The 27,853-nt window shown below is 47.4% G+C and overlaps 1 protein-coding gene across 1 annotated transcript; it reads left to right on the plus strand.

Moving 5' to 3' along the window:
- The first annotated feature begins 19,207 nt into the window (after positions 1-19,207).
- LOC128980085 (gastrula zinc finger protein XlCGF57.1-like) lies at positions 19,208-27,411 on the plus strand. The gene is made up of 3 exons (XM_054398524.1): positions 19,208-19,365; positions 19,729-19,744; positions 26,269-27,411. The coding sequence occupies exons 1-3, from the start codon at positions 19,208-19,210 to the stop codon at positions 27,409-27,411; spliced, it is 1,317 nt and encodes a 438-aa protein (XP_054254499.1).
- The last annotated feature ends 442 nt before the right edge of the window (positions 27,412-27,853 follow it).

Consider the following 27,853-nt stretch of genomic DNA (forward strand, 5'->3'; position numbering starts at 1 on the left):
GGATGAGTTACAGTGTGAGAGGCAACTCAAACAGAGGCTTAAACTAGAAATGTCATGCGGCAAAATGCGGGCTCTAAACTGAATGTTAGTTTGTGGACAACACATGAAAGATATACTGTGTCTTTTGTTTGTAGTGAAGCTAGTTGCTAGGCTATGCTAGCTGGCTGCTGCCTGCCCAGCTTGCTCTGGCACTGGTCTGGGGCTGGTCTGTTCTGGGGAGGGACTCCCAGGGCTGAGGCTGCGGCTGAAGCTGCTGGTGGGCCCACAGGTTGGGCAAGGGAGGGAGAGGGGGGAGGGTTTCGCCCAGACAGTGACAGTGGGGGCAGCCTTCTCCTCCTGCAGAGGTGTGAGGGGTGTGAAATGTAGGCTTCTGCCAGTCAGCAGGTTCCCTGCTGGAAAGAGTTTGGGTGGCTCCCTCAGAGTAGAAGTGGTATGATGGAGAGGTTATCAGTTATGAATATAAAAATTGAAATATGAAAATTAAATTTAAAACTAATATTAAAAACATTACTAAGCAATTAATCACTATTTTATATACAAATTCTAGTGCATGATTGTGAGATATATCCTATAACTGGTCTCACGTGCAATTTGAACCCAATTACAATATTTACAGAATTAATTTTGATTAAAGAATGAAGCTGCAATTCCACTGCTTGTCCACCAGATGGTGGCTTGACAAGACACTTGTGGCTGTGTGATGGTTTTAAGACTGTCGTTTTAATTTTTCTTCACAAAGTTCAAGAAAAGTGAAAGAACGTAAATAAGTCACTATTGGGTGTAAGAAAGCAAAATAATGATTATTCTAAACACTTTCATTGGAGAGATAGAAATGTTTAAGAACTATTACTCAAAACAAGGTTGGGGAGTTCGGCAGTCTGGGACTCGGCTTGCTTGTTTGGTTTCTGTCTGCCTGCTTCCTCCTCTTTTCTGGCTGAAGATAACACACTGACCTTGGCAAGCTAAGTTTAACAGCCTCTCTGCTTCTTGACTCTCTGCCTTCTGCCAGGGGGATCTGGGAGGATTCCTTCTGGCTGGGGGGAAGGCCCCTTAGGGAAGGACCCTTGGGGGAAGCAAAGGGGGCTTGGTTGTGTTTTTCTGTTGATTGTACATATTTGTAAATGTTGTGAATAGTGTCTATTTGTACAGATTCATTGCATTGCATCATAGATTGTAATTTTGCTTGTAATACAGCTTTCATTTGCTTCCAGACTGAGCTAGCCTGGTTATGGTAGGGGTGTGGGGGATTTCAGCTCTCACACTATTACAGGCTGCTAGCTAGTTAGAAGAGGCAAAACCTCAGGGCAATACAGCTTAAAAGAACTTTTCACAGGCTGAAACTAGAAATATCACATAAGCTAGCACAGGGGGTTCAAACTGAACATTAGTGGGTGCAAAACATGTCTTTTGTTTGTAGCGGGTTGGTTGCTGGGCTACGATTAGCTGGCTGCTGCCTTCCCAGTTTGCACTGGGGCTGGCTCTTGGGCTCCCTCCTGGGTAGGACTCCTGGGGCTGAGGCTGTGGCCGAAACTGCTGGCAGCCCAGTGGTGGGGCTTCCCTCCAGATGGCAGGGCAGGGAAGGGAGCAGCCTTCTCCTCCCGCAGCTGTGGGCGGGGTGAAACGTAGACTACTGCCAGTTGGCAGGTTTCCTTGCAGGGCTTGGGCAGCTCCCTGGGAGTGGTGGCAGGTGGTCCCACAGCATAGCTGCAGCTGCCAGGGTGCTGGTCCCTACCGGAGGCTCAGGGCTTGCAGGGCTGGCGAAGCTCCCGGGGGAGGGCAACTGTTCCCGTGGACAGGCTAAGATATTTCCAATGCTGTGCTGCAGTGGGTGGTGCTGGCCCTTCAGGGTCAGCCCTTGCTCTGCGAGGTGGGGCGGGGACAGTGGAGCGGGGCTTCCCCTTGGCTCGAAGTGAGCTGGCAGAACTCTCTCTTGCGGGTAGTCCTGGGGTTTACAGGGCTGTGGAACAGTGAAGCGGGTAGCTCCCTTTCTCTCCTGCGAATGGCAGGGTCAGACAGGATGCACCTGGGTGCTGTTGCTGTTTTTACGAGCTGGGACACACAGGATTGTGACTTGTCTGTCTGCTTCTCATAGCTGTAGCAGACACTTGGACTGCTGAGACTCAGGCTAGTCCTTCCCATCTGGGCTAAAGGCTTATCTTTGGGGGTCAAGTCCTCTTTAAGATGCAGTGGTTCTTTTCTGACTGGTGGGGCTGGCAGATACAACATTGGCCGTCTGGAGCTTCAGTGAAGGATCCTCCTTTGCAGGGTCTTGGAGATGGCTTTTCTCGGACTGCAGAGGCCAGTAGTATGCTTGTGAGCAGAGTGAGAAGACTTAGCAATAGCTGTGGAGCTTAGGAGCAAAGGCTTATGCACAAAGAGCAACGAGTTTACAAAGCTTGGGCAAAGAGAGAGCAAACAGAGAGCTTGGTAGCAAAGAGAAAGTAACTTGTTTACAATTTGGGGTAATACAAGTTTCTCAAGGCTGGCTTTTGGCCAATGAGCAGTCTTGTAAATAACTAGCTTTAGCCTATAGAAAGCGTGAAGCTAGAATTATGCCCTTACTTGGCAGGAGCACAAGCATCCTGTACAGCGGGTGCATGTTGTTTGTTTAGCCCTTAGAAGGCAGGTTGGGTTGTTTATGCCATCTGTCTGGCACCCTGGTCTTTGTCCCCATCAGCTCTGGGCTGATTACCCACTCTGAAAGGAGGGTGGAAGGGGGAATGTGGCCAAACATGTTGGGACAAGATTAACAGGACTTGGGGCATACTTCAGGGCATATGGTACCTTCACCACAGGCAGGTGGTCCCACGGCATGGCTGCAGCTGCCAGGGGGTGGTCCCTGCCAGAAGCTCAGGGCTTGCAGGGCCGGAGCAGTGGTCCTGCAGGGTGGGATGATGGTTCACTGTAGGCGAGCTCAGATGCCTCTGATCCTGCTCTGTGGTGCACAGGGCCAGGCCCTTTGGAGTTGGCCCGTGTCACTTTCGTGGTGGACTAGCGCAACATGTACACACTTACAGTCAGAGATCGAGTATCAAGCATAGAGCGCCTTTATTGTTATTAACAGCACACATTTATATGGTTTCTATACTACTATGGCCGCTTCTAATTAGTTGACGTTGTTTTTAACACTCTTATTGGTTATTACTATATCACTATGGTAGTAGATATTCTTGCTAACTTTCACACGGGATGATTCAAACCTTTTATCTCACAGTTTCCCAGGCATTCTTCATCCTTGCAAACCACCTGCACATCTGGGGCCTCCCATATCTTCACTGAAACACAGTAATCTGCTCAAGGCCAAGTTCTTCTTTCTCAGGCAAGGAATCTGCAGACCTGCCGCAGTCCACCACAATTGCCCGTCTCTGTAACAGTGCCGAAAATGCTGCGTTGGCTGCTCGCTGCAGGGCCCTTTGCAACAGGCTAGCCAGACAAGGCAACATTAACAGCACCACCATTATAATTACCAAAATCAACAACCCTGTCTTAATATTGAGAAGAGCCATATAGATACTGAGTCCAATTGTTCCAATCCTTGGCCATATATTCTAATGTCAAATTTGTCTTTTCAAATCCTTACCACCCAAAACCATGAAAGACCCATGTGTCTTATTGAAGTCTATCAAGAAGCACATGTAAAATGATCTTTTCAAGTTCAGTGGCTCAATTTTCTCAGTGATGTCCTTCCACCCATTCACCGGTATGCCCACCAGGCAGGTGCTGAAGGGATTGGCAGGCATCGATACGGAGAGGTACAGCGTGTCTTGTCCTGTGGCCTTGGCGAGCGTAACCCACACACATTGGGATCTGCAAGGCCGCTGTTGCAGTCAGCATCCAAAGGATGATGAAAGCACCAGTCAAACCCATCTTGCTGGGACCCAATGTGGTCCAAAACCTGTTGAGACACAAGCATATCCTCCACCCCAGGATATTAATTCACAGGGATCAGACCATTGACCTGTTTCTAGATCCCAAACTTTTACTTTGACACCTGATGGCACTGCACTGGTGGCAGTCAAAGAATTGAAATGATGTATCATTGGTGTTTCCTGGGAATCATCAGAGAACTGCAAAAAGTTTAAAACATACATAGCTTGTTTAACCAGGCCTCTGGAAAATCCCCTGCCATTCCCCCTCTTTGTTTTTGCAAAAGTCGCTTCAGTGTGCCATGTTGGGGAATGGGGAATACCAGGAACATGAGTGATACCCCACAACCGCAAGAATGAATTAACTTTACCAGATAGGTAGGCTGGGGTCTGTTCCTGGGTAACCATTGTTTAACAACAACATTCTGGTGAGTTAACATATAAATCCACATAAACATATTCCCTAATTACATGACATTAAGGTATTGAGATATTCAGTCCCAAATGAGAGGTTTCCTCGGGGGACACTCATGTGATCAGCTTCAGATTAATGCTTCTGATCTCAGTTATACAGGCACTGTGATCAGTCTCAGTGGTCAGCTGATTGTCAGTTTCATGGTCACTGCTGTTTGTCCCATCCTTTGATTCTTGCGCTATGCTCTGCCATGCTGGCATCAGGAAAACCTGTAGGTGTGTGCTGGTTTGGGGCCAGACAGATCGTCTCTTGCCCCCAAAAGGGACAAAAGAATGAGACTCACATAAACGGATTGGAGAGTGATGGAAAGTTTAAATGGAAAAGCAATTGGTGAAGCTACAGAGAACTACAAACTACAAAGCATAGTGGCAAAGAGTATCCCAAAACGTACAGAACCCCTCACAGAATTCCCAGAGGCTTCCCAATCCTTCCCTTCTTCCCACCTGAGGGTAAACCCAAACCCCCCAGGGCTCTTTCTTCCCCCTCCCGCTGCTAGGCAAGTCTCAGGCTGGCCAGGTCTGAGACTGCCCCCCCCTCCATTCTCCTCCTGGCATTAGGCCTAGACAGGCCTAAGAGGCCTTGAGGATACTCCCCTGGCATTACCCGATAAGAGAGGACATCTCCCGTGGGAGCAGAGAGGGAAGAAAGAGAAAGAGAATGACTTTGCAGATGGCCTTATAGGGTGCAGGACTTATGGGTAGAAATACGTCGTTTCCTGTGTCCACCCCTGTGGGTGGGCACCCAGGACACCAGAGGTGTATCTCATGCGGCAGTGGCAGGGGGCACCCAGCCTAAACTCCCACAAGGTGGGAAAAGATGAATCCCTTTCCTAGCTTTACTTTTCCCTAGAGTAAACCTCTATATCAAAAAGGGAAAAACTTTTTTGTTGCTTTTCATATTCTTATAGTCCTTATCTTAAGACCATTATAAACAGAAAAACCAAAACAATATTCTATAACGTTCCTTGCTAATACCAAAAAAGTCCTAAAAACTGAAAAAAACTATGTGACAATTAAACCATCAAAGTAATGTGCAAGAAAACAACAAAAAAGATGGTATATTTTATAAAGTGCACTTTTCAAAATGAAAACTTATTTACCATCTGTATAGAGCTCTTTTTGAAATTGTCAGCACACTCAGAAAAAGAAAGGAGGTTTGAACCAGAAAAAAGAAAAAAAACCCTTAACCTATAAACTCATAGACAGCTTATTCCATTACCCAGTAACACTTACTTTAACACAATCACTAAAGGCTTATAAGCAATCATTATTATCTATACCACTTAACATACCTTGTTACAAGTACCAGATTTGTGTTATGAGTACTTATTAATCATTATGCTTATTGTGAAAACACAACAATTACAAACATTAAAATAATAAATTTCCCAAATGCCTTACAATCAGAAATAATGGTAAAAGCAATATATATATATCAAGTTTGCGTTCACAAATGGTGAGATACCTTTCTTAAAAAAACTTAACACTGTTACTTTAAAATCAGAACACAGGTTTCTGCAGACCATAAACAGCTTCAAACAAGGGAGTGAGATAAGGAGGGAGAAGGAAGGGGAGGGAAGGAAGAGGGGGGAGGGCAGGGGCTGGCAAACGGCAGTAGAGAAGGCACCTTTTTTTTTCTCATGTGGTTCACAAGCTGTTGTGTTCAGAAATGTGCAGATTTTCAAGTTTTGAAATGAAGGTTCTGACTGCATGAACACTGCCTTCAGCTCCAAAGTTGCTTTTTCACTAATTTCTTGGTGATGAAAAAGCTATGACATTTCTTTAAAGAATCAAGGGCTGTAAACGCTGCTGCTGGTGTATGAGAGCAATGGGAGTCATAGCTGCTACCTCTTCTGCCATGGGACAAGCCAAAGTCACCGTGGGGGCTGCCGCTTGGCTCCCTGCTGTGGCTGGCACCACTGCTTTGAGGCTTGTAATGGCCCAGCCAGGGGCCCTTTCCTCCCCCTGCTCCACACTGCTGTCTGTGCTGTTTGAAAATTCAAAGGCTGAGGGAGAAGCTGCAAAAACCTCCACTGGCAAAGTCTCTGGATGTTGATGCGTGCAACCTCTTAGCACATCACTCACAGCAGGCGTTCCCAAGGCACACAAAACTCTTTGGCAATCAATGTTTTCCACTTGCTTCTCCAAGGCAGCCTCAGCATTGGGCACTGCTTTAATCTCTCTGATCTTATCCTCCTTCTTAGCATAGTCCCAAAACTTAGCTCTGATCTTATCTCGGATCCCTGGGTCATAAACTATCCTTCTAGTTTTAAAGTGGTGCTCAGTTGCTGAAAAGAGCATCTGCTGAAGAGCAGAGGTACCGATAGACTTCTCATATTGCTTAAAGAGTTTCTGAAAGGCTTCTAGGACAGGTTTCTGCTCCCAAGCCATACGTTTCCCCTGCTCTTTAACAAGAGTATTCAAAACAGTTTTCTTTCTTGCATGCAAGTCCTGCACAACTTTCCAGTCCAAAACTTGATGGTTATCCTGCTGACCAGTCCCCAGAGCTGCTTTTTCCACAGGGAAAGCCATGGGCTCATGCTCACAAGAGTCATCAGAAACACTCATAAGAGAATGCGTCTGCACTGGAGTGGTGATCGTATATGGCATTTCCAACTTTTCCACTAAATCCCAATCACCCCCTGCAGCAGCTTTCTGATGAACCAACTGCCAAAATCTGGCTGGCAATGGAGGGGGTCACAGTTACACCACAGGGAGGTAAAGTCCATGAAGTAGGCACAACAGGAGGTCGACATCCTCCTCTCCCCATAGTCTTTTGCGACCTCACAGCCCGGGGTGAGACCTCCTTCTCAACTTCTTCCTCACTGTCAGGTAGGAGGAGAGGAAATTGCTGCTGCTTTTGGGGATCATTAGGCTCATTACAATCCTTGTTTGTCAAGTACTCCTTTGATGGTGTGGATAGACCAATGGCAACTGAGCAAAGTCTCAGGGACTTTTCCACTTAGTAGGGATCTTAAGCTGCTCATTGGGAAAAGGATATTTCTGCTCACCAGCGCTCTTTTTCTCCGGCGCTGATGGAACGGCTGAGCCGCTGGGGGTGGGGAGGGCAGAAGGTGCCATCTTTCCCTCTACCACTTTAGTTATCTCCCCCACTCCCAACTCAATGCCCTTTGCTTTTAGCTCCATTTTAAATTCTTCCTCCTTTTTATCTTGCTCTTGGTTGGTGTCTTTTAGCGTTTCATTAAGTATTCACCAAGTAGTAGCCATATCTACAAGTTCTTTATCTCCTTTCATTAGGGCATCCCATAAATGACTCCCCAGCTTCTGCCATGCAGCAACACTAAAGACAGTGCTGAAAGAGGGCTCAGACCCTTGCTGCTTACCCCATAAAAGCAGCCTCCTTAAATCATAGTCACTAACTTTTATACCTCTATGCTTCAGGAGCGTTTTCCAAGTTCCAAGGACTAAGTCCTCTTCCTTTGTTAGATTCTGTCCCACTATGTTCCTGGTGGCTCACCTTAATAGGTGTCGAAGTACAGGTCCAGACCAACGCAGATTCCCCTCTGCTCTCAAAGCTTCACCAAGCTCCTCCACACCCGCAGTCAGCAGCAGGTCTCCAAAGGCACGTCAGAGGTCACCAGATGTCACTTTCGTGGCGGACTAGCGTGACATGTACACACTTATAGTCAGAGATCAAGTAGAGTATCGAGCATAGAGCGCCTTTATTATTATTAACAGCACACATTTATATGGTTTCTATACTACTATGGCCACTTCTAATTGGTTAACAAGTTGTTTTTAGCACTCTTATTGGTTATTACTATATCACTATGGTAGTAGCTATTCTTGCTAACTTTCACACAGGATGATTCAAACCTTTTATCTCACAGTTTTCCAGGTACTCTTCATCCTTGCAAACCACCTGCACGTCTGGGGCCTCCCATATCCTCACTGAAACACAGTAATCTGCTCAAGGCCAAGTTCTTCTTTCCCAGGCAAGGAATCTGCAGACCTGCCGCAGTCCCCCACAGGCCCGCACTGCGGGCTTGCAGGGCCAGCGGAGTGGCCCCGTGGCTGTGCAAAGTGGCCGCAGCTCCCCCTTGGCTCAAAGTGAGCTGTCGGGACTGGATCCTGGCTTTGAGTTACCCTGGGGTTTACAGGGATGTGGAGCAAGCATGGGCAGCAACTCCTCCCACAATGGAGTGGGGTCAGGCAGGATGTGGCTGGGTGCTGTTCCTGCTTTTGTGAGCTGGCACACATAGGGTTGTGGCTTGTCAGTCTGCTGCTCATAGCTGTAGCAGACGTTTGGGCTGCCAAAATTCGGGCTAGTCCCTTCCCTACTTGGCGGTCTTATCCTCAGGGGTGCAGTCCTCTTTAAGACATGGCGGTTCTCTCTGATCCGGTGGGACTGGCAAATACGATGCTGGCCATCTGGAGCTTCCAGCAACGGACTCTCTTTTGCAGATTTCCAGATAAACTGAGGCTCAGTAGCCTTTCCTGGGTTGCTGGCTTCTCTCCAGACTGTACAAGCTGCTAATATGCTTGTGAGCAGAGCTTGATAGAAGCAATAGCAAAGAGCTTAATAGCAAAGGCTTAAGCACAATGAACTTACAAAGCTCAGGCAAAGAGAGAGACTGACTTGTTTAAAACTTTAGGTAATACTTGTAAATTTCTCGAGGCTGAATTTGGCCAATTGTCAATCTTGTACGCAGCTTTAGCCTATAGAAAGCATGAGGCTAGAATTATGCCCTTACTTGGAAGGAACATGAGCATCCCATGCGGTGGATGCATGTTGTTATTTACCCCTTAGAAGGCAGGTTGCGTTGTTTATGCCATCTGAACATAGCCTGGGTCTTTGTTCCCCTCAGATCTGGGCTGAGTACCCACTCCGGAAGGAGGGTGGAAGGGGGAACATGAGCCTAACATGTTGGGACAAGTTTTACAGTATTTAGGGCATAATTCTGGGCATATGGTGCCTTCACCACAAATGCTCAGGCAGGAATTAGGCCTTGCCCCCCCAAAAAGGGAACAGGATCAAGGGCCCAACTGAAAAATGTGTGTGCAGGAAATGCCAGAATCTGGCAGCATTTCAGGAGATAAAAGGAAGGAATTCTCCTGCACCTCTGCATGTGTCAGCTGGGAGATGGACAACAGACTGAGTGCACTGTGCCCTCACATCAAATCTCCTTTTCTTTTGGGGATGTAGAGTTGTATCTCCAGTAGAACTCCAAAGAGAAAGCTGAGAGAAATGGGCAGGGTGAGAAGGAAACAAAAACCTCTCAAATAAGGCTTTTTAGGTTGTATGTGTGTGTGGATGGTGCTGCAGGTGTCAGGTTAGCACAGGAGAGAGAGACTCCTCCAGCATCACTTGGATTAGTGAACAGGTTTTGCAAGAAGCTGACCAGGTCCCTTCCCCCCTTTCCTGCAGCTGCAGAAAGCATGAAAATCCCCTTCTTTGTGTCCTCAGGGCTTTTCTGATCTTCCCTTGAGAAGTGGCCAGCACAGAGATGACCCCAGGCAGGCCTTGCTGGCTGGAGGTGCCTGCAGGTCAGAGCTGAGCACAGAGTGGGTGGAGTGGTTCTGTGAGCAGGGTCAGGGAGGAGACCTGGTAGGGTGGGTTGAAAATTCCCCCCAATATTAAATTTGCCAGACCAGCCCAGTTGAAAGCAAACGAAGCTGTATTTACAAGCAAAACTAAAATCTACAATGAAATGCAATGAATATGTACAAAATATATAGTATTTACAATATTTGCAGGTATTTACAATTAATAAATAGCACAAGAATCCTCCTGGCCAAAAACCAGGGGAGCTGCTAATAATTTCTCACTCCTTGCCCACGTCCATACCCCCTGAACACAAAGGAACAAGTGAAAGAGCAGGGAGATCATAGAATCATAGAATCAAGAAGGTTGGAAGAGACCTCAAAGATCATCGAGTCCAACCTGTCACCCTAAACCTCATGACCATCTAAACCATGGCACCAAGTGCCACGTCCAATCCCCTGTTGAACACCTCCAGGGATGGTGACCCCACCACCTCCCTGGGCAGCCCATTCCAATGGCCAACCACTCTCTGTGAAGAACTTTCTCCTCACCTCCAGCCTAAACCTCCCCTGGTGCAGCTTGAGACTGTGTCCTCTTGTTCTGCTGCTGGTTGCCTGGGAGAAGAGACCTGGGAGAAGAGAGATGTTAGAACTTAGCCAAAACAATGCAGCCAAGGTCAAGCAGAAGCCAGCAGAAGCATAAAGTTAGTATCTTCCAGGGCGAAGAAGCTGAGAGAGAGACAGATTGTTTTCAGTGCTAGCTTATGTTTATTATCTGTCCAATGGATTGTTTAGAACTTATCATTATTTTCCTTTTTACACCCAATAAAGATTTATTTACATTTTACCACTTTCTGTTCAAGATCTGTGAAAAATGTTTAAAGGTATGGCCTGAAACTACCACAATCCACCCCTTCTAAACAAGTCCATAGTCCTTATTTTCAGTTTATCTTCCATTCTCGCTATCTCAGATGTAGATGATTCAAAAGTTAAAAAAACAGGAAATAAGGAAACAATTTGTCTCTTTGCAGATGAGATGAAAAAAAGGAACAGGGACTCTCAGATGACTCAGGGTTCATGCACTGTAGATTCCTCATGGATTCTTCCTTTGGGCATGATGTTGTATCTGTACTGTACACTCTGAATTTAAACTCTCTCAACTAAAGGTAGATTTCTTTGTGGAATACACTGAATTTCACCATTCTCTTGCATTACCCAGTAAGTATGACCAGGACCTTCAGCAAAAACCACTCCTCAGATAGGTTTGGCCTCTCCTGAAGGAGAAAATACCCAAACAGTTTTGCCCAAACAGATTCTTATCTTGAGTAACAGAAACTTGATCACCTTCTACCTTTTGTAAGAAATCTGATTGTGCAGGTCCAGCTTGATTTACTGAACCTCTAATATTCACCAAACAGATTGCTTGTGCTAGATGTTTCTCCCAGTTTTTCAAAGTTCCACCTCCCATTACTTTCAGAGTGCTTTTCAGCAAACTGTTGTAGCGTTCAATCTTCCCTGCAGCTGGTGCATATAGGGAATGTGGAATATCCACTCGATGCCGTGCTCTTTGGCCCAGTTTTTTACAAGATTGTTCTTGAAATGAGTTCCATTCTCTGATTCAATTCTCTCTGGAGTTCCGTGTCTCCACAGCATTTGTCTTTCCAGACCAAGAATGGTGTTACGTGCAGTTGCATGAGGAAATGGGTAAGTTTCCAAACATCCAGTACTTGCCTCTACCATGGTCAGCACATACTGCTTACCAGATCAAGAATGAGGTAGAGTGGTGTAGTCAATCTGCCAGGCTTCACCATACTTGTACTTGGACCATCGGTCACCGTACCACAAGGGCTTGATTGGCTTTGCCTGCTTAATAGCAGCACAAATGTCACAGTCATGTATGACCTGTGTGATAGCATCCATGGAAATGTCAATGGATCTGTCACAAGCCCACTGGTAGGTTGTATCTCTGCCTTGATGTCCTGATGAATCATGAGCCCACCGAGCTAAAAAGATTTCACTTTGGTGTTACCAGTCAAGGTCAGGATCACAGTCCGTATCTACTTGAGAAACTTTTGCAGCTAAATCTGCCTGATGGTTGTGTTGCTCTTCCACAGTAGATTTACTCTCAGGTATGTGAGTGTCAATATGTATCATTTTCACTGGGATTCTCTCAATGCGAGCAGCAATGTCTTGCCACAGATCTGCAGCCCAGATAGGCTTTCCTTTTCTCTGCCAGCCATTCTTCTTCCAGTCTTTCAGCCAACCCCACAAGGCATTGGCTACCATCCACGAGTCGGTGTAGAGATAAAGCTTTGGCCATCTCTCACGTTCAGCTACATCAAGAGCTAGCTGGACAGCTTTTACCTCTGCAAATTGACTGAATTCTCCTTCTCCATCTCTTGCCTCTGCAACTCTGTGCGTTGGACTCCACACTGCAGACTTCCATCTCCGCTTGTTTCCAACAAGACGACAGGAACCGTCTGTGAACAAAGCATATTTCTGTTCATCATCAGAAAGATCACTGTAAGGAGGAGCTTCCTCAGCACGAGTTACTCTCTCCTCTGGAGGTTTTGCACAGCTTGTGCCTTCTGGCCAGTTTGTGATCACCTCCACCAAACCAGGCCTTTCGAGATTTCCCATTCAAGCTTTCTGTATTATCAGAGCCATCCACGTAGACCAAGTGGCATCTGTTGCGTGATGTAGTGAAGAACCTTTACCTTTGAACATCCAATTCAAAACTGACAATATGGGAGCTAGAAGAAGTTGTGACTCAGTTGCAGTTACTTCAGAAGCCACTTTTACTCCTTCATAAGCAGTTAGTATCTCTTTCTCTGTTGGAGTATAATTTGCCTTTGTAGCAATGACTCCAGAAACCAGTGGACGTCCATATGTCTCACCTAGAGCTCTCTGCCATAAGCACCAGGTTGGACCATTATCACATCATAGAGAGGTTTCACGATCTCATTGTATCCAGGAATGTGCAGTCTCCAAATTCCCACAGTGCCTAAGAAACAGGGTTTCCTTCTTATTTGTGGGATTTGCCGTGGTAGAGACTTTGTTTATCACATCCATTGGAATGTGATGGCAACCGTCTTGCCACCACACTCTCAGAAACTGGATTTCTCTGGCAGGTCCTTTCACCTTGTCTCATGTAATGGCAAAACCAGCCTTCAAGAGAATGTCAATGATTTTGTTACCTTTCTCGAAGACTTCTTCAGCAGTTTCACCCCAGACGATGATGTCATCGATGAACTGAATGTGTTCTGGAGCTCAACCTTTTTTTCACAGCATCATGGATCACTGCATGACAGATGGTTGAACTGTTAATCCACCCCTGGGGCAAACAATTGAATGTGTATTGTATGCCTCCAGTAAAAGGCAAACTGAGGACTCGATTCCTCTGCTATGGGAATAGAGCATTAGCAATGTCTATGGTGGCATACCATTTGGCCTCATCCAGTCTCCTCTTGAACGTCTCCAGCGATGGCGACTCCACCACCTCGCTGGACAGTCCATTCCAATGGGCAATCACCCTCTCTGTGAAGAACTTCCTCCTAACATCCAGCCTATACCTCCCCCAGCACAACTTGAGACTGTGTCCTCTTGTTCTGCTGCTGGTTGCCTGAGAGAAGAGACCAACCCCCACCTGCCTACAACCTCCCTTCAGGTAGTTGTAGACAGCAATGAGGTCACCCCTGAGCCTCCTCTTCTCCAGGCTAAACACCCCCAGCTCCCTCAGCCTCTCCTCGTAGGGTTTGTGTTCCAGACCCCTCACCAGCTTCGTTGCCCTTCTCTGGACACGTTCTAGTACCTTAACATCTCTCTTAAATTGAGGAGCCCAGAACAGGACACAATACTCAAGGTGTGGCCTGACCAGGGCTGAGTACAGGGGAAGAATAACCTCCCTTGACCTGCTGACTACACTATTCCTGATACAGGCCAGGATGCCATTGGCCTTCCTGGCCACCTGGGCACACTGCTGGCTCATTTTCAGCCTACTATCAACCAGCACCCACAGGTCCCTTTCTGCCTGGCTGCTCTCCAGCCACTCTGTCCCCAGCCTGTAGCGCTGCTTGGGGTTGTTGTGGCCAAAGTGTAGAACCTTGCACTTAGTCTTGTTAAATTTCATCCCACTGGCCTCTGCCCACTCATCCAGCCTGTCCAGGTCCCTCTGCAGGGTCCTTCTACCCTCCAACAGATCAACACCTGCTCCTAACTTGGTGTCATCTGCAAACTTACTCATGATGGACTCAATTCCTTCATCTACATCATCAATAAAGATATTGAACAGGAAGGGGCCCAGCACTGATCCCTGGGGGACACCACTAGTGACTGGCCGCCAACTGGATGTGGCACCGTTCACCACCACTCTCTGGGCTCGGCCCTCCAGCCAGTTCTTGACCCATTTCAGAGTGAATCTGTCCAAACCACGAGCTGCCAGCTTTGCCAGGAGCTTCTTGTGGCAGACAGTGTCAAAGGCTTTGCTGAAGTCCAGGTAGACTACATCCACAGCCTTCCCCGCATTCACCAGGCGGGTAACCTGATCATAAAAGCAGATCAGGTTGGTCAGGCAGGACCTGCCCCTCCTGAATCCATGCTGGCTGGGCCTGATCCTTTGACTATCTTGCAGGTTCTGTGTGATTGCACTCAGGATGACCTGTTCCATAACCTTGCCTGGCCCCGAGGTCAGGCTGACAGGTCTGGAATTTCCTGGTTCCTCTTTCAGGCCCTTCTTGTGGATAGGCATCACATTGGCCAGCCTCCAGTCATCAGGGACCTCACCTGTGAGCCAGGACTGCTGATAAATGATGGAGAGTGGCTTGGCCAGTCATCTGCCAGCTCTCTCAGCACCCTAGGATGGATCCCATCAGGTCCCATGGACTTGTGAGGTTCCAAGTGGCTCAGCAGGTCCCTTACTGCTTCCTCCTGGATTACAGGGGGACTATACTGGTCCCTGACTCCATCTGCCAGTTCAGGAGGCCAGTTGTCCTGCAGACAGCCTGTCCCACTATTGAAGACTGAGGCAAAGAAGGTGTTAAGTACCTCTGCCTTATCCTCATCTTTTGTTACTATATTCCCCTCCACATCCAATAAGAAGTGGAGGTTGTCCTTGCCTCTTCTTTTACCATTAATATATTTATAGAAACATTTCTTATTCTCTTTTACAGCCATGGCCAGTCTAAGTTCTAAATGGGCTTTTGCCTCTCCAATTTTTTTCCTACAAGACTTAGCAATGTCCTTAAACTCATCCTGGGATAACTGCCCTTTTTTCCAAAGGTGATACACCCTCTTTTTTTCTCTTAATTCCTTTAGAAGCTCCTTGCTCATCCAGTCCAGTTGTCTCCCCCGTCGGCTCCTCTTCCAGCACATGGGCACAGCCTATTCCTGTGCCTTCAGGAGTTCTTTCCTGAAGTAAGTGCAGCCTTCCTGGACCCTTTTGTTTTTAAGGGCTGTTTCCCAAGGAACTTTCCAAGTTAGTTCCTTGAATAAGCCAAAGTCTGCCCTTCGGAAGTCCAGGGTGGAGGTTTTGATGCTGCCCCTCCTGGTTTCACCATATATTGAAAACTCAATTATTTCGTGGTCACTGGACCCCAGGCAGCCTCCCACCACCACATCTCCCATCAGCCCTTCTCTATTTGTAAACAGCAAATCGAGCAGGGCTGCACACCTGGTAGGCTCACGTAACAGCTGGGATAAGAAGCTATCCTCCATACACTCCAGGAACCTTCTAGACTGCCTCTTCTCTGCCGTGTTCAATTCCCAGCAGATCTCTGGCAGGTTAAAATCACCCACAAGAACAAGGGGAAGCGATCTTGAGGCAGCCTCCAGCTGCTTGAAGAAAATTAAATCAACCTCTTCTTCCTGACTAGGTGGTCTATAACAGACTCCAACCAGGATGTCAGCATTGTTGGCCTTCCCCCTAATTCTTACCCATAGGGACTCAACCTGATCATCCTTAGTCTCAACCTCCATGATGTCCGGAGTCTCCCTAATATACAGGGCCACTCTTCCACCCCTTCTCCGTCTCCTGTCTTTCCTGAAGAGTCTGTAGGCTTTGATTACAGTGCTCCAGTTGTAAGAGTCATCCCACCACATTTCTGTGATGGCAACAACATCATAGTTTTCCTCCTGTACTAAGATTTCCATCTCCTCTTGTCTGTTACCCATGCTGCGTGCATTAGTGTACATACACTTCAGCTGGGCTGCTGGTTTTGCCCTTGTCTGTGGCTTACCACCCTCAGCCTCCTTTGGTTCATCTCTAGTACTGTTGTGCTCACTCCCCTCCCCCTTCAAGCATAGTTTAAAGCCCTTTGTACAAGCCCTGCCAGCTTCTGTGCCAAGATCTTTCTCTCCCTCTGCGATAGGCATACCCCATATGTTGCTAGCAGACCTGGGACCATATAGAGTTCCCCAAGATCAAAGAATCCAAAATTTTGTTGGTGACTGTGCTGGTTTGAGGCCAGCCAGAACATCTCTTGCCCCGAAAGGGACAAAAGAATGACACACGCAAACGGATTGGAGAGTGATGGAAAGTTTAAATGGAAAAGCAATTGGTGAAGCTACAGAGAAACTACAAACTACAAAGCATAGTGGAAAAAGAACATCCTAAAGCATACAGAACCCCTCACAGAATTCCCAAAATCTTCCCAATCCTCCCTTCCTCCCACCTGAGGGTCTACCCAATCCCTCAGGGCTCTTCCTTCCCCCCCTCCCACTGCTAGGCAAGTCTCAGGCTGGCCAGGTCTGAGACTGCCCGCCCCCCCCCCCTCCATTCTCCTCCTGGCATTAGGCCTAGTCAGGCCTAAGAGGCCTGAGATACCCCCCCCCCCCCCCGGCATTACCCAATAAGAGAGGACATCTCCCATGGGAGCAGAGAGGGAAGAAAGAGGAAGAGAATGACTCTGCAGATGGCTCTATAGGGTGCAGGATTTATGGGTAGAAATACGCCGTTTCCTGTGTCCACCCCTATTGGGCGGGCACCCGGGACACCCGGGTGTATCTCATGCAGCAGTGGCAGGGGGCACCCAGCCCAAACTGCCACAGTGACACCAGCCTTTTAGCCACTTATTAATCAGGAATGTTTTCCTGTTCCTTTCAGCATTCATGCCTGCAACTAAGGGTATAGATGAAAAAATTACCTGTGCCCCCGATCCCTGTACTACTTTTCCCAGTGCCTTGAAGTCTCTTTTTATTGATTTAAGACTTCTGGTATTGACCTCATCACTTCCCACCTGCATAACTAGCAGGGGATAGTAATCAGAGGTCTCTACTACTTTGGGCATCTTTCTGGTAACATCCCAGACCCGGGCTCCAGGGAGGCAGCAGACTACCCTGTGGGAAGGGTCCGGCCGACATATGGGGCCCTCTGTTCCTTTCAGGAGGGAATCACCAGTCACAATTACCCTCCTCTTTTTCTTTTCTGTACAAGTTCTGATGTGAGCGGGAGACTGATTTGCTTTAGTCGATCCCCCAGATGGTGTTGCTTTTGTTTCCAGGATCACCTCACCCTCAACCTCTAGTGCCCCATATCTGTTGTGCAAGGGGGACCTGAGGAGGTGAGGGGGGCTGGAAGGGGTTTACCTTGCCTCTTCTGATAGGAACCTGTATCCAATCCCCACTGCTTCTTGTGTCGCTGATTGTCAGATGTCATTCTCCATTTGGCTTTCATACAGGCCAAATTGGACTATTGGAAGGTGAATGAGTTTTGCTGATGACCTTCTGACTTTCCAATTGACAAATCAAGTTGTGAATGGGCATCAGAGACTTACGATTGGTTTTGTATTGTCTGTGATGCACAGTTTGAGAAGCAACTGGCAGTTTCACATCCTCTATCTCATGATGAAATTTTGAAGTGCCAGGCCACTGAATGAATACATCCCTGTGGTGGTTTGAAAATTTCCCCCCAACATTAAATTTGCCAGACCAGCTCAGTTGAAAGCAAATGAAAACTGTATTTACAAGCAAAACTACAATGTACCATGAAATGCAATGAATATGTAGAAACATACAATATTTACAGATATTTACAATTAAGAAACAGCACAAGGACCCCCCCTGGCCAAAGACAAGGGGAACTGAAACAGATTCTCCCTTCTACCTCCCCCTTACCTCCCTGTACAAGAGAAAGGAGCAGAGAAAGTTGCTGTTAGACTTAGCCAAAACAATGCAGGCAAGGTCAAGCAGAAGCCAGTTAGAAGCACAAAGTTAGTCTCTCCCAGAGTGAAGAATTGGGAAGAAGAGAGATTGTTTTGGGAACCAAATGGTATATATCTTATGGTAGATAGCTCTCCAATGGGATTATTGAGAATTATCATTATTTTCCTTTTTACACCCAGTAGTGATTTATTTGCACTCTACAACTTTCTGTTCAAGATCTGTAAAAAATTTTTAAAGGCATAGCCTAAAACTACCACAATCCCAATAGATTCTATCTCCATTATCCCTTTCCTCCCCCTGGCAGGAGGCAGGGCACCCCTAATTATGCAGATTACATCCACCTGTACAGTTGACACAGTGTCTAGTGTTAGTGCCAGAATCAGTGTTGGAGCGATTAGAGTTGTTCTGGGAAACTGAGGAAGTGACAGCTACCCTTCTGGTTCTGCCGCTTTGTGGCTCCCACAGTCTCCTGAACAGAGCAGAAGTTGGTTGACCGTCACACATATTCATGTTTCCACCAAATTGATCATGCAGGATTATGCAAATACTCCCATGTGATTGGTTCTGTTGTCTATTTTGTACTGGCCTAGTTTGAAATAGCCTTCTAGGAGGACATCTGTTTCTAACAGCTGAAACTTGTATCCATTTGGAAGAGGAAGAATTGGCATCATCCCACTTCATCAAGTTGGATATGGAGGTTTGAAATTCCTCCCTCATCTCTTTCATGCAATTCTCAATCTTTCCAGACAGAGTTTCAATGGCTGAGACCAAAGAAACACGTGTGAGACTATCCTCCAATTGACTCATTTGGTCAGTAAAATAACCAAGAGTAGGAGGTGCCAGATAGTAATATAATTAGGAGAAGCAAGTTTAATGAGCTTCTTGGCAAGACCCGTCCCCACAGGAATTTCATCAGGATTCAGTGTACTGTGTTTTCCATAGATTATTTCTCTCACAGTAAACTCTCTCAAATGCTTGTTTCCCTCATCTATCATATTCCATTTCTGAGGGTTCCATGGCAGGTCATCCCTGGATGGATACTGCATCAGCACAGACAATAGAACGCATGCCCACAGAGAAATTTTACCAAGGCAACTGCCTAAATGCTTGTCTATTCCACTCTCTTTTGTGAGGGTGAAGTATATCAGGTAAGTATAACGGTCTCCACCCAGCAGAAGAAGGACAAGCTCCTAGTGCCAGTTAAGATGGAGGTGGGAACACAGACTGAGGATGAAATGAAGCAGGCAATGATGCAGATCACTGGCTGCAGAGACTGCCTCAGTCTCTCCTTGGTATCTGGGAGTTCTATATGCTGTGAGCTGGTAATTTTCTACTCAAACAAGCAGCACAGCTACAAGATGAGGTTGAAAGATTAAAAGATGAAGTTAGAAGCATTAAGGAAGAAGAAGATGAGATAGACAGGTGGTGCCAGGCTCTGGCTGCCCTGATGAAGAGCCAGGATTACCTATTAAAAAATACTGAGGGTCATGTAACCCCTGTAGCCTCCCCCTGCCAGACTGAGACCAGTAACCTAAAGAGGGAATGGAGGCAAGTCCCTGGTCAAGGCAGTAAACAAACTCTTGTCCACCTCCCCCACCCTCCCCACCCCCTCAACAGGGGGCTGTGGCAACAAGTTCCCACCCGCCATGGTGGGAGTGTTGCTTCAGTTATTACTGGAGACCCCCAGGTGCCCTTGCAGAACAGGTTTGATGTTCCGTAGGTGCAGGTGGCCAGTGAGGAAGGTAAATCATCTGGCTTGGAAGAATTCGCTAAATTAAGGAGGCCTAAGCCCACCATACAAACATCTTCTATCAATAAAAAGAGAAGAGTCATTGTTATAGGAGACTCCCTTCTAAAGGGAACAGGAGGCCAAATATGCAGACCTGACCCACTTTGAAGGGTCAAGGATGTGATAAGAAGACTTCCCTCCCTGATATGGCCTACATATTACTACTCATTATTAACCTTCCAGATAGGTAATGATGACCTTGAAAAAAGAAAATTGAAGGCTATCAAGAGAGACTTCAGGGCCTTGGGTCAACTGGTCAAGGGAGTGGGAGCACAGGTAGTGTTCTCTTCTATCCTCCCTGTTGAAGAGATTAACCCAGGAAGAATGAGGAGGACTCACCTGCTGAACGTTTGGCTTTGAGACTGGTGCTTCCAGCAGGACTTTGGCTTTTTTGACCACGAGTCACCCCATATGACACCAGGTCTGCTGGCAGCAGATGGGGTGCATCTTTCTCCAAGTGGAAGAAGGTTTATATCACAGGGCTTCGCTGGGCTCATTAATCATGCTTTAAACTAGGTTGGAAGGGGGGGAGGGGGAAAGCAGGGAAGGGACAAGGGAGACAATTGTGGGGTGATGTGTCAGCTCCACTGCTATCTCAGGGGAGGTAGATACCAATGAGTTGTGTGTTGGAGAAGATGCAAGGGCTAGCAATAATTGCAAGCTGAGGGATGGCACACCAGGGTGGGAGGCTAATAAGGGCCTTCAGCCTGTTACCTTCCAGCATGCTTGGAGACACACAAGAACTCTTAAAGTTGCAGAGATGTACATCTTGCAGAGATGTACCACGGGGATCAAGTAATAAGGAATCAGTACAAGCAGAGCTCACTGCTAGGTTGGTGGCCATGGAAGTGGCTGGAAATGGTCAGACTGCAAGAGTAAAAGCCAATAGATTAACTCTTTTCTGAAATGCTTATATACCAATGCACAGAGCACGGGGAATAAGCAGGAGGAGTTGGAGATCTGCGTTAGGCTGAATGATACAATTGCCATCACTGAAACATGGTGGGACAGCTCCCACGACTGGAATGTTGTCATGGATGGCTCTGTACTGTTCAGGAACGATAGACTAGGAAGACGAGGTGGGGGAGTTGCTCTCTATGTGTGAGAACAACTTAAATGTTCTGCGTTCTATCGAAGGGGGGAGACAGAATGGGTTGAAAGCTTGTGGGTAAGAATTAAGGGATGTGGAAAAGGAGGTGAAATTGTTGTAGGTGTCTACTATAGACCACCAAACCAAGAGGAAGATGTTGATGAGGCCTTCTACAGTCCTCTAGAGAGAGCAACCTCCTTGGTACTCATGGGTGACTTCAACCACTCTGATATTTGCTGGGAAGGTGGAATAGCCAGGCACAGTCAGTCCACAAGTATCTTTCAGTGTATCAGTGATAATTTCTTGATGCAGGTAGTGGAGGAACCAACAAGGAGAGGTGCACCGGTGGACCTTCTATTAACTAATAAAGAAGGACTGGTTGAGGACATTAAGGTCAGCAACATCCTTGGTGACAGTGATCATGACATGGTGGAGTTTAGGGTAGAAGCAGACCAAAAAGTAGAATTACAACCCTGGACTTCTGCAGAGCTAACTTTGCACACTTCAGAGACATACTTGCAGGAATCCCATGGGCTAAGACCCTGGAGGGTAAAGGAACCCAAGCAAGTTGGTCAGTTTTTAAAGACCATTTCCTCCAAGCCCAAGCTAGATGTGTTCCCTTGAGTACAAAATTGGGTAGATATGCTAGGAGACCTGCATGGCTGAGCAAGGAGCTCCTGAAGGAAAACTCAGGGAAGAAAGAAACTTACAATTCATGTAAGAAGGGATTTGTCACTTCAAAGAACTACAGAGAAGTTGTTAGGGCATGTAGGAAGGCAACAAGGAAAGCCAAAGCCTTCTTGGAACTGAAACTGGCGAAGTAAAAGAGAACAAGAAGAGCTTCTTCAAATCTATCAGTAGGAAAAGGAAGAATAGGGAAGGTGGGGGGCCACTGCTGAATGAGGAGGCAGCCCTGAGAGCTGAGGAGGCAGAGAGGGCATAATTGCTGAATGCCTTCTTTGGTTCAGTCTTTACTCCTAAGACTGAACTCCCCTATGTACTTCAGACCCTGAATGAAGGAGAGGAAGCCTGAAGGAGGGCTCTCCTGGGCACCTGCTGGCTCATGTTCAGCCTATTGTCAACAGTACCCCCAGGTCCCTTTATGTCTGGCTGCTCTCCAGCCACGCTGGCAGCCTCCCACCACCACATCTCCCATCAGCCCTTCTCTATTTGTAAACAGCAAATCAAGCAGGGCTGCACACCTGGTAGGCTCACGTAACAGCTGGGATAAGAAGCTATCCTCCATACACTCCAGGAACCTTCTAGACTGCCTCTTCTCTGCCGTGTTCAATTCCCAGCAGATCTCTGGCAGGTTAAAATCACCCACAAGAACAAGGGGAAGCGATCTTGAGGCAGCCTCCAGCTGCTTGAAGAAAATTAAATCAACCTCTTCTTCCTGACTAGGTGGTCTATAACAGACTCCAACCAGGATGTCAGCATTGTTGGCCTTCCCCCTAATTCTTACCCATAGGGACTCAACCTGATCATCCTTAGTCTCTACTTCCATGATGTCTAGAGCCTCCCTAATATACAGGGCCACTCCTCCACCCATTCTCCCTCTTCTGTCTCTCCTGAAGAGTCTGTAGGCATTGATTACAGTGCTCCGGTTGTAAGAGTCTTCCCACTATGTTTCTGTGATGGTGACAACATCATAGTTTTCCTCTTGTACCAAGGCTTCCAGCTCCTCTTGTTAATTACCCATACTGCGTGCATTAGTGTACATACACTTCAGCTGGGCTGCTGGTTTTGCCCCTGTCTGTGGCTTACCACCCTCAGCTTCCTTCAGTTAATCTCTACTACTGCTACGTTTAACCCCTTCCCACTTCAAGCCTAGTTTAAAGCCCTTTGTACAAGCCCTGCCAGCTTGTGTGCCAGGGTCTTTCTCCCCCTCTGAGACAGATGTACTCCATCTGTCGCTAGCAGACCCGGGGCCATATAAAGTTCCCCAAGATCAAAGAACCCAAAATTTTGTTGGTGGCACCAGCCTCTGAGCCACTTATTAATCAGGCATGATTTCCTGTTCCTTTCAGCATTCATGCCTGCAACTAAGGGTATAGATGAAAAAATTACCTGTGCCCCTGATCCCTCAACTACTTTTCCCAGTGCCTTGAAGTTCCTTTTGATTGCTTTTAGACTTCTGGTATTGACCTCATCACTTCCCACCTGCCTAACTAGCAAGGGATAGTAATCAGAGGGCTGTACTACATTAGGCAGTCTTCTGGTAACATCCCTGACCCAGGCCACAGGGAGATCCTGTGGGAGGGGTCCGGCCCACATATGGGGCCCTCTGACAGGGACCATCATCTTCATCATCCTGCGGTCCCCTAGGACTCCCTGTTAAAGTCTTGTGTATGATCTTCTCAAGTTCAGAAGGACCACCCTTGGTCCCTGATTTACTAATACTCATACCCTGTCCTGCATCTCCATCATCCAATGGCTTCAATAATTTAGCTAGGTCTTAAGGACAGACTTTCTCTTCCTCATCAAAAGGATCCTTTTTCCTTTCATCTGGAGGTGGGTTTGGATCTTGACCAGAAGGATCCTTGTCCTCGGGCTTCTTGTCCAGAGTAGCCACCAGTTTTACTGGTGCTGCTTGGAAATTCACCAAGGAACCAGCAGAAGCAGAAGGGTCTGGCCCAGAAACAGTCACCGGGGCACTCTTTGGGACCCTGCTCCACCACTGCTGGATGCACTTCTATTCCAGCTGCTGTGGGTGGAAATCTTTGCCTCACTAATGGCCACTGCCTCTGAAGCCATTACTGCCACTTGGGCAGGGGCTGCTGATGAAACCACTGCCAGTACCACTGCCTTTACTTTTGGTAGTGGGGAGTCTTCTGGCACCCTTTTATAGTATGCTTTCTCTGAATTGCAATTAACACAGCACAGTTCTTCCATGTCATTATTATGAGCAATTTTACCATATGGATTATTATTCATGGCAGCGCTCACTGCCACCATTTGTTGATGGGCAGGGGGTGATGGTGAAATTCCCAGGACCACCACCCACAACCACAGCTGGGTTTGCCACTGCCACCATCACAGGGGCTGCAAGTGCAGTGGGGCTCCCCACTGCTGCCGCGTGAGCTAACAGCTCACCCCACTTCACTGGCTTTTCACCGGTGCTGCTGTGGTTTGTCTCTGCCTGTGTCACTGGGGGTTTATTTTGCTGTTGCAGAATGTGTGCAAGAGTTACCTGTATCACCTCTTTATTCCATATTTCTGTCAGTGGGAAATGGGGGATCTGGGGCTTCTCTTTCCCTTTTTAAAGGTATAGCAGCCACACACTTCTGTCTCCTCCCCCTCTTCCCCACTATGATCCAAACCTGCTTCTTTGTTAACTTTTCACTCCCTGCCGCTACCTGCAGAAAAGGTAAACACCTTCCTAGTTTTACATTTTTCTTTCCACAAAGCTATAGCCAACCCTAAAGTAGCAACAAAACCCCAGCAAATTCAGGCACAGAAGACAAGCCATTGTAGGTGTCAAATCCCTTAAATAACTCACAGTTACGGGGAATGGAAACTCCAGAAACTAAGGTGGAATATGTACCTAAAAGTTACCACATTTCACATGACTGACAAGACCAAGGCACCCCGAAACATTGCCTTCACTGAGTTTGTCACCTTCATTTTGGCTTACTTAATCTGAGCAGGAATTAATCAAGCAATGCTCCATGTTGGGCACCAATTAATTTGTAATGTGGTGGGTTGAAAATTCCCCCCCAGCATTAAATTTCCCAAACCAGCCCAGTTGGAAGCAAATGAAGCTGTATTTACAAGCAAAACTACAATCTACAGTGAAAGGCAATGAATATGCACAAAATGTTCACTATTTACACGTATTTACAATTAATAAATAGCACAAGAATCCCCCTGGCCAAAAACCAAGGGAGTGTGTCGGTGTGAGCTGAAATTCCCCCCCCACCAACAATAACCAGGCTAGCTCAGTCTGGAAGCAAATGAAAAGCTGTATTTACAAGCAGAGTCTAAAATCTACAATGAAATGCAGTGAATATGTACAAATATACAAAATTCACGACATTCACAAATATATACAATCAACAGAAAAAGCACAACCGATCTCCCTTTGCTTCCCCGCAAGGGGACCCTCCCAAAGGGACCTCTCTCTCTCCCAGGAGCTTCCCCCCAGACCCCCCTGGACAGAGAAGCAGAGTTAGTTAAGCAGAAAGTTGTTAACTTAGCTGCCAAGGTCAGTACGTGTTATCTTCAGCCAGAGGAGAAGAAGAAGAAAACAGCAGCCAGACAGCCCAGCAGCTGCCCCCACTGCCGAACGCAGAATGTGCAGAGTGCCTACTTTGTTTTGGGTAATAGTTCTTAAACATTTCTATCTATCCAATGGAAGTGTTTAGAACAATCGTTATTTTGCTTTCTTACACCCAATAGTGACTTATTTACATTCTTTCACTTTCTCTGTTCTGAACTTTGCAAGGAAAAATGAAAAAGACAGTTTCAAACCATCACAGGGAGCTACTAATATCTTCTCACTCCCTGTCCCTCTTCTTACTTCTCTGAACACAAAGGGACAAGTGAAAGAGCAGGGAGATATTAGAACTTAGCCAGAACAATGCAGCCAATGTCAAGCAGAAGCCAGCAGAAGCATAAAGTTAGTATCTCCCAGGGCGAAGAAGCTGTTTGTTTTCAGTGCTAGCTTATGTTTGTTACCTGTCCAATGGATTGTTTAGAACTTATCATTATTTTCCTTTTTATACACAATAAAGAATTATTTAGATTTTACCACTTTCTGTTCAACATCTGTGAAAGATGTTTAAAGGCATAGCCTAAAACTACCACACCTGGAGACAGAGCAACATCTCCTGGCAAGTGCATCTGCAGGCAACAGAGCCCTGCACAGGCAGTGGGATGAAGCTGCAGCCACGGCCTGGGAGAGGCTGACTGGAGGCAGCTGTCTTGTGCTTCTCAGCAGATGTGTGCTGGGGGTTGTTTGCTGGGCAAGGAGCTGAGTCTCCACTACTGCAGACCTCCCATCTTCAGCAGCCCTGACTGTCTGCTGTGGCAAAGCTGCTGGGCTTGGGAGCTCTCCCCAGCAAGGCCCAGCTCTATGGCATGGCCAATGCTGAGCAATCCCTCAGAGGGTTGGAGATGGCTCGATTGGAGGCTCAAGAACAGGGGTGATGAGACCTCTTCCTAAGTATCAGAGTGTCTCAGCAGAGGAACCCTGGGTCTCAGCACAGGTATTAGAGGTCTGACACACACACCCCCCATCATGGCAAGAACTGGGGATTTGAGAGCCCCTCTCCATTCCCTGCCCCAGCTGAGTGTCGAGTGTTGGGAGGTGTCAGGGGCTGTCAGGACCTAGGCAGGATCTCAGGGTTTGAGCTCCTGGGATCAACTGTTTTCATCTTCCCTAGGGCACAGTGGTAACCCTTTCCCCCACCAGCATGGCCTCACAGAAGGACCCAGCCAAGAGGTGGGAGGAGAAGAAACACCCAGAGAACAAGATGGAGCAGCCAAAGTGCAGCCTTAAGGAAGAGGACAACATGGAGGATGATGAAGAGAATGATGACTTTGATGATGATGAATATGAAGAGAAGGAGGACAATGAGAAAAAAGATGACCAGCATGAGGAAGAGGAGGAGGATGAGAAGGATGATGAAGCCATGGTAGCCCCCTCTGTGCCACTTGAACGGCTGAATCAATGTCCTGCGTGTGGGCAGAACTTCTCCCCTGGCTCAGAGCTGGTGAAGCACTGCTGCCCTCACCCTGGCACACGGCCCTTCATCTGTGGTGATTGCGGCAAGAGATTTGGCCAGAGCTCCCACCTCAGCCGGCACCGCCTCATCCACACTGGAGAGAAGCCTTTCACCTGTGCTGACTGTGGCAAGACCTTCAGATATAGCTCTGCCTTTGCCAGTCACTGCCGCATCCACACCGGTGAAAAACCATACAGCTGTGCTGACTGTGGCATGAGCTTCACCAACGGGAGCCATCTCACTTCTCACCGTCGCACCCACACTGGAGAGAAGCCCTTCACCTGCCCTGACTGTGGCAAGAGCTTTAACCAGAGCTCAAATCTCTGCCGGCACCGCCGCATCCACACCGGTGAGAAGGTAACCTGCCCCGACTGCGGCAAACACTTCAGTCGCGGGTCCGCCCTCAGTGACCATCGCCGCATCCACACCGGAAAGAAGCTGTTCCCCTGTGCTGAGTGTGGCAAGAGCTTCACCTTGAGCAACAGACTCATCCGGCATCGCCTCATCCACAGCGGTGAAAAACCATACAGCTGTGCTGACTGCGGCAAGAGTTTCAGCAGCAGCTCCACACTTAATGTGCACCGCCGCACCCACACTGGTGAGAAGCCCTTCTCCTGTGTTGACTGCGGCAAGAGCTTCAGCCAGAAGGCCAATCTCATTTACCACTGCCACACCCACACCAGTGAGAAGCCCTTCATCTGCGCTGACTGTGGCAAGAGCTTCACCCATCACTCCAGCCTCTACCGGCACCGCCGCACCCACACCAGTGACCAGCCACCACTGCAGGGGAGGCACAAATAGATCCTCCCCAGGTCTGTTGGCACAATTGTGAGCCCCCTCAGAGGACCTTTTCAGCAAATTGCCTCTCTTTCCTCTGCATTTCTCAGAAGCTGTGGGCTCCACCAGGAACAAACACCTCCTGCCCTTCTGAACAGCAGTTAGTGGTGATGAGAAATATTACAGTGATGAGTCAGCAGAGCCAGAACTGGGCCAAGCTTCGCCAGGATTTGTCTGCTTCTTCCCTAATTATTTGTGTCTCCTTGAGGTAAAAAACCATCTGTCCATTGCCCAGTTTTGTCAATAAAAACCCAAGGTTACCAAAATCTTGTCTTTTTTTTAGACATTCCTGCCCACAGTGCTCAAATATTTGGGGCATTTGCTCCCTAAGAATGGGGCTGGAGCTGTGTACCTAGTTCAGGGAGGTCAAAGTGAGCTTCTTAGAAGAGTCTTGAGAATATCTTGC

Source organism: Indicator indicator, unplaced genomic scaffold (genome assembly GCF_027791375.1).
Source record: "Indicator indicator isolate 239-I01 unplaced genomic scaffold, UM_Iind_1.1 iindUn_scaffold_63, whole genome shotgun sequence".
Classification (NCBI taxonomy): domain Eukaryota; kingdom Metazoa; phylum Chordata; class Aves; order Piciformes; family Indicatoridae; genus Indicator; species Indicator indicator.

Bases quoted from the DNA above. Each gene is read 5' to 3' on its own strand.
- LOC128980085 (XM_054398524.1), top strand. From the start codon at position 19,208: ATGGAGGTGGGAACACAGACTGAGGATGAAATGAAGCAGGCAATGATG.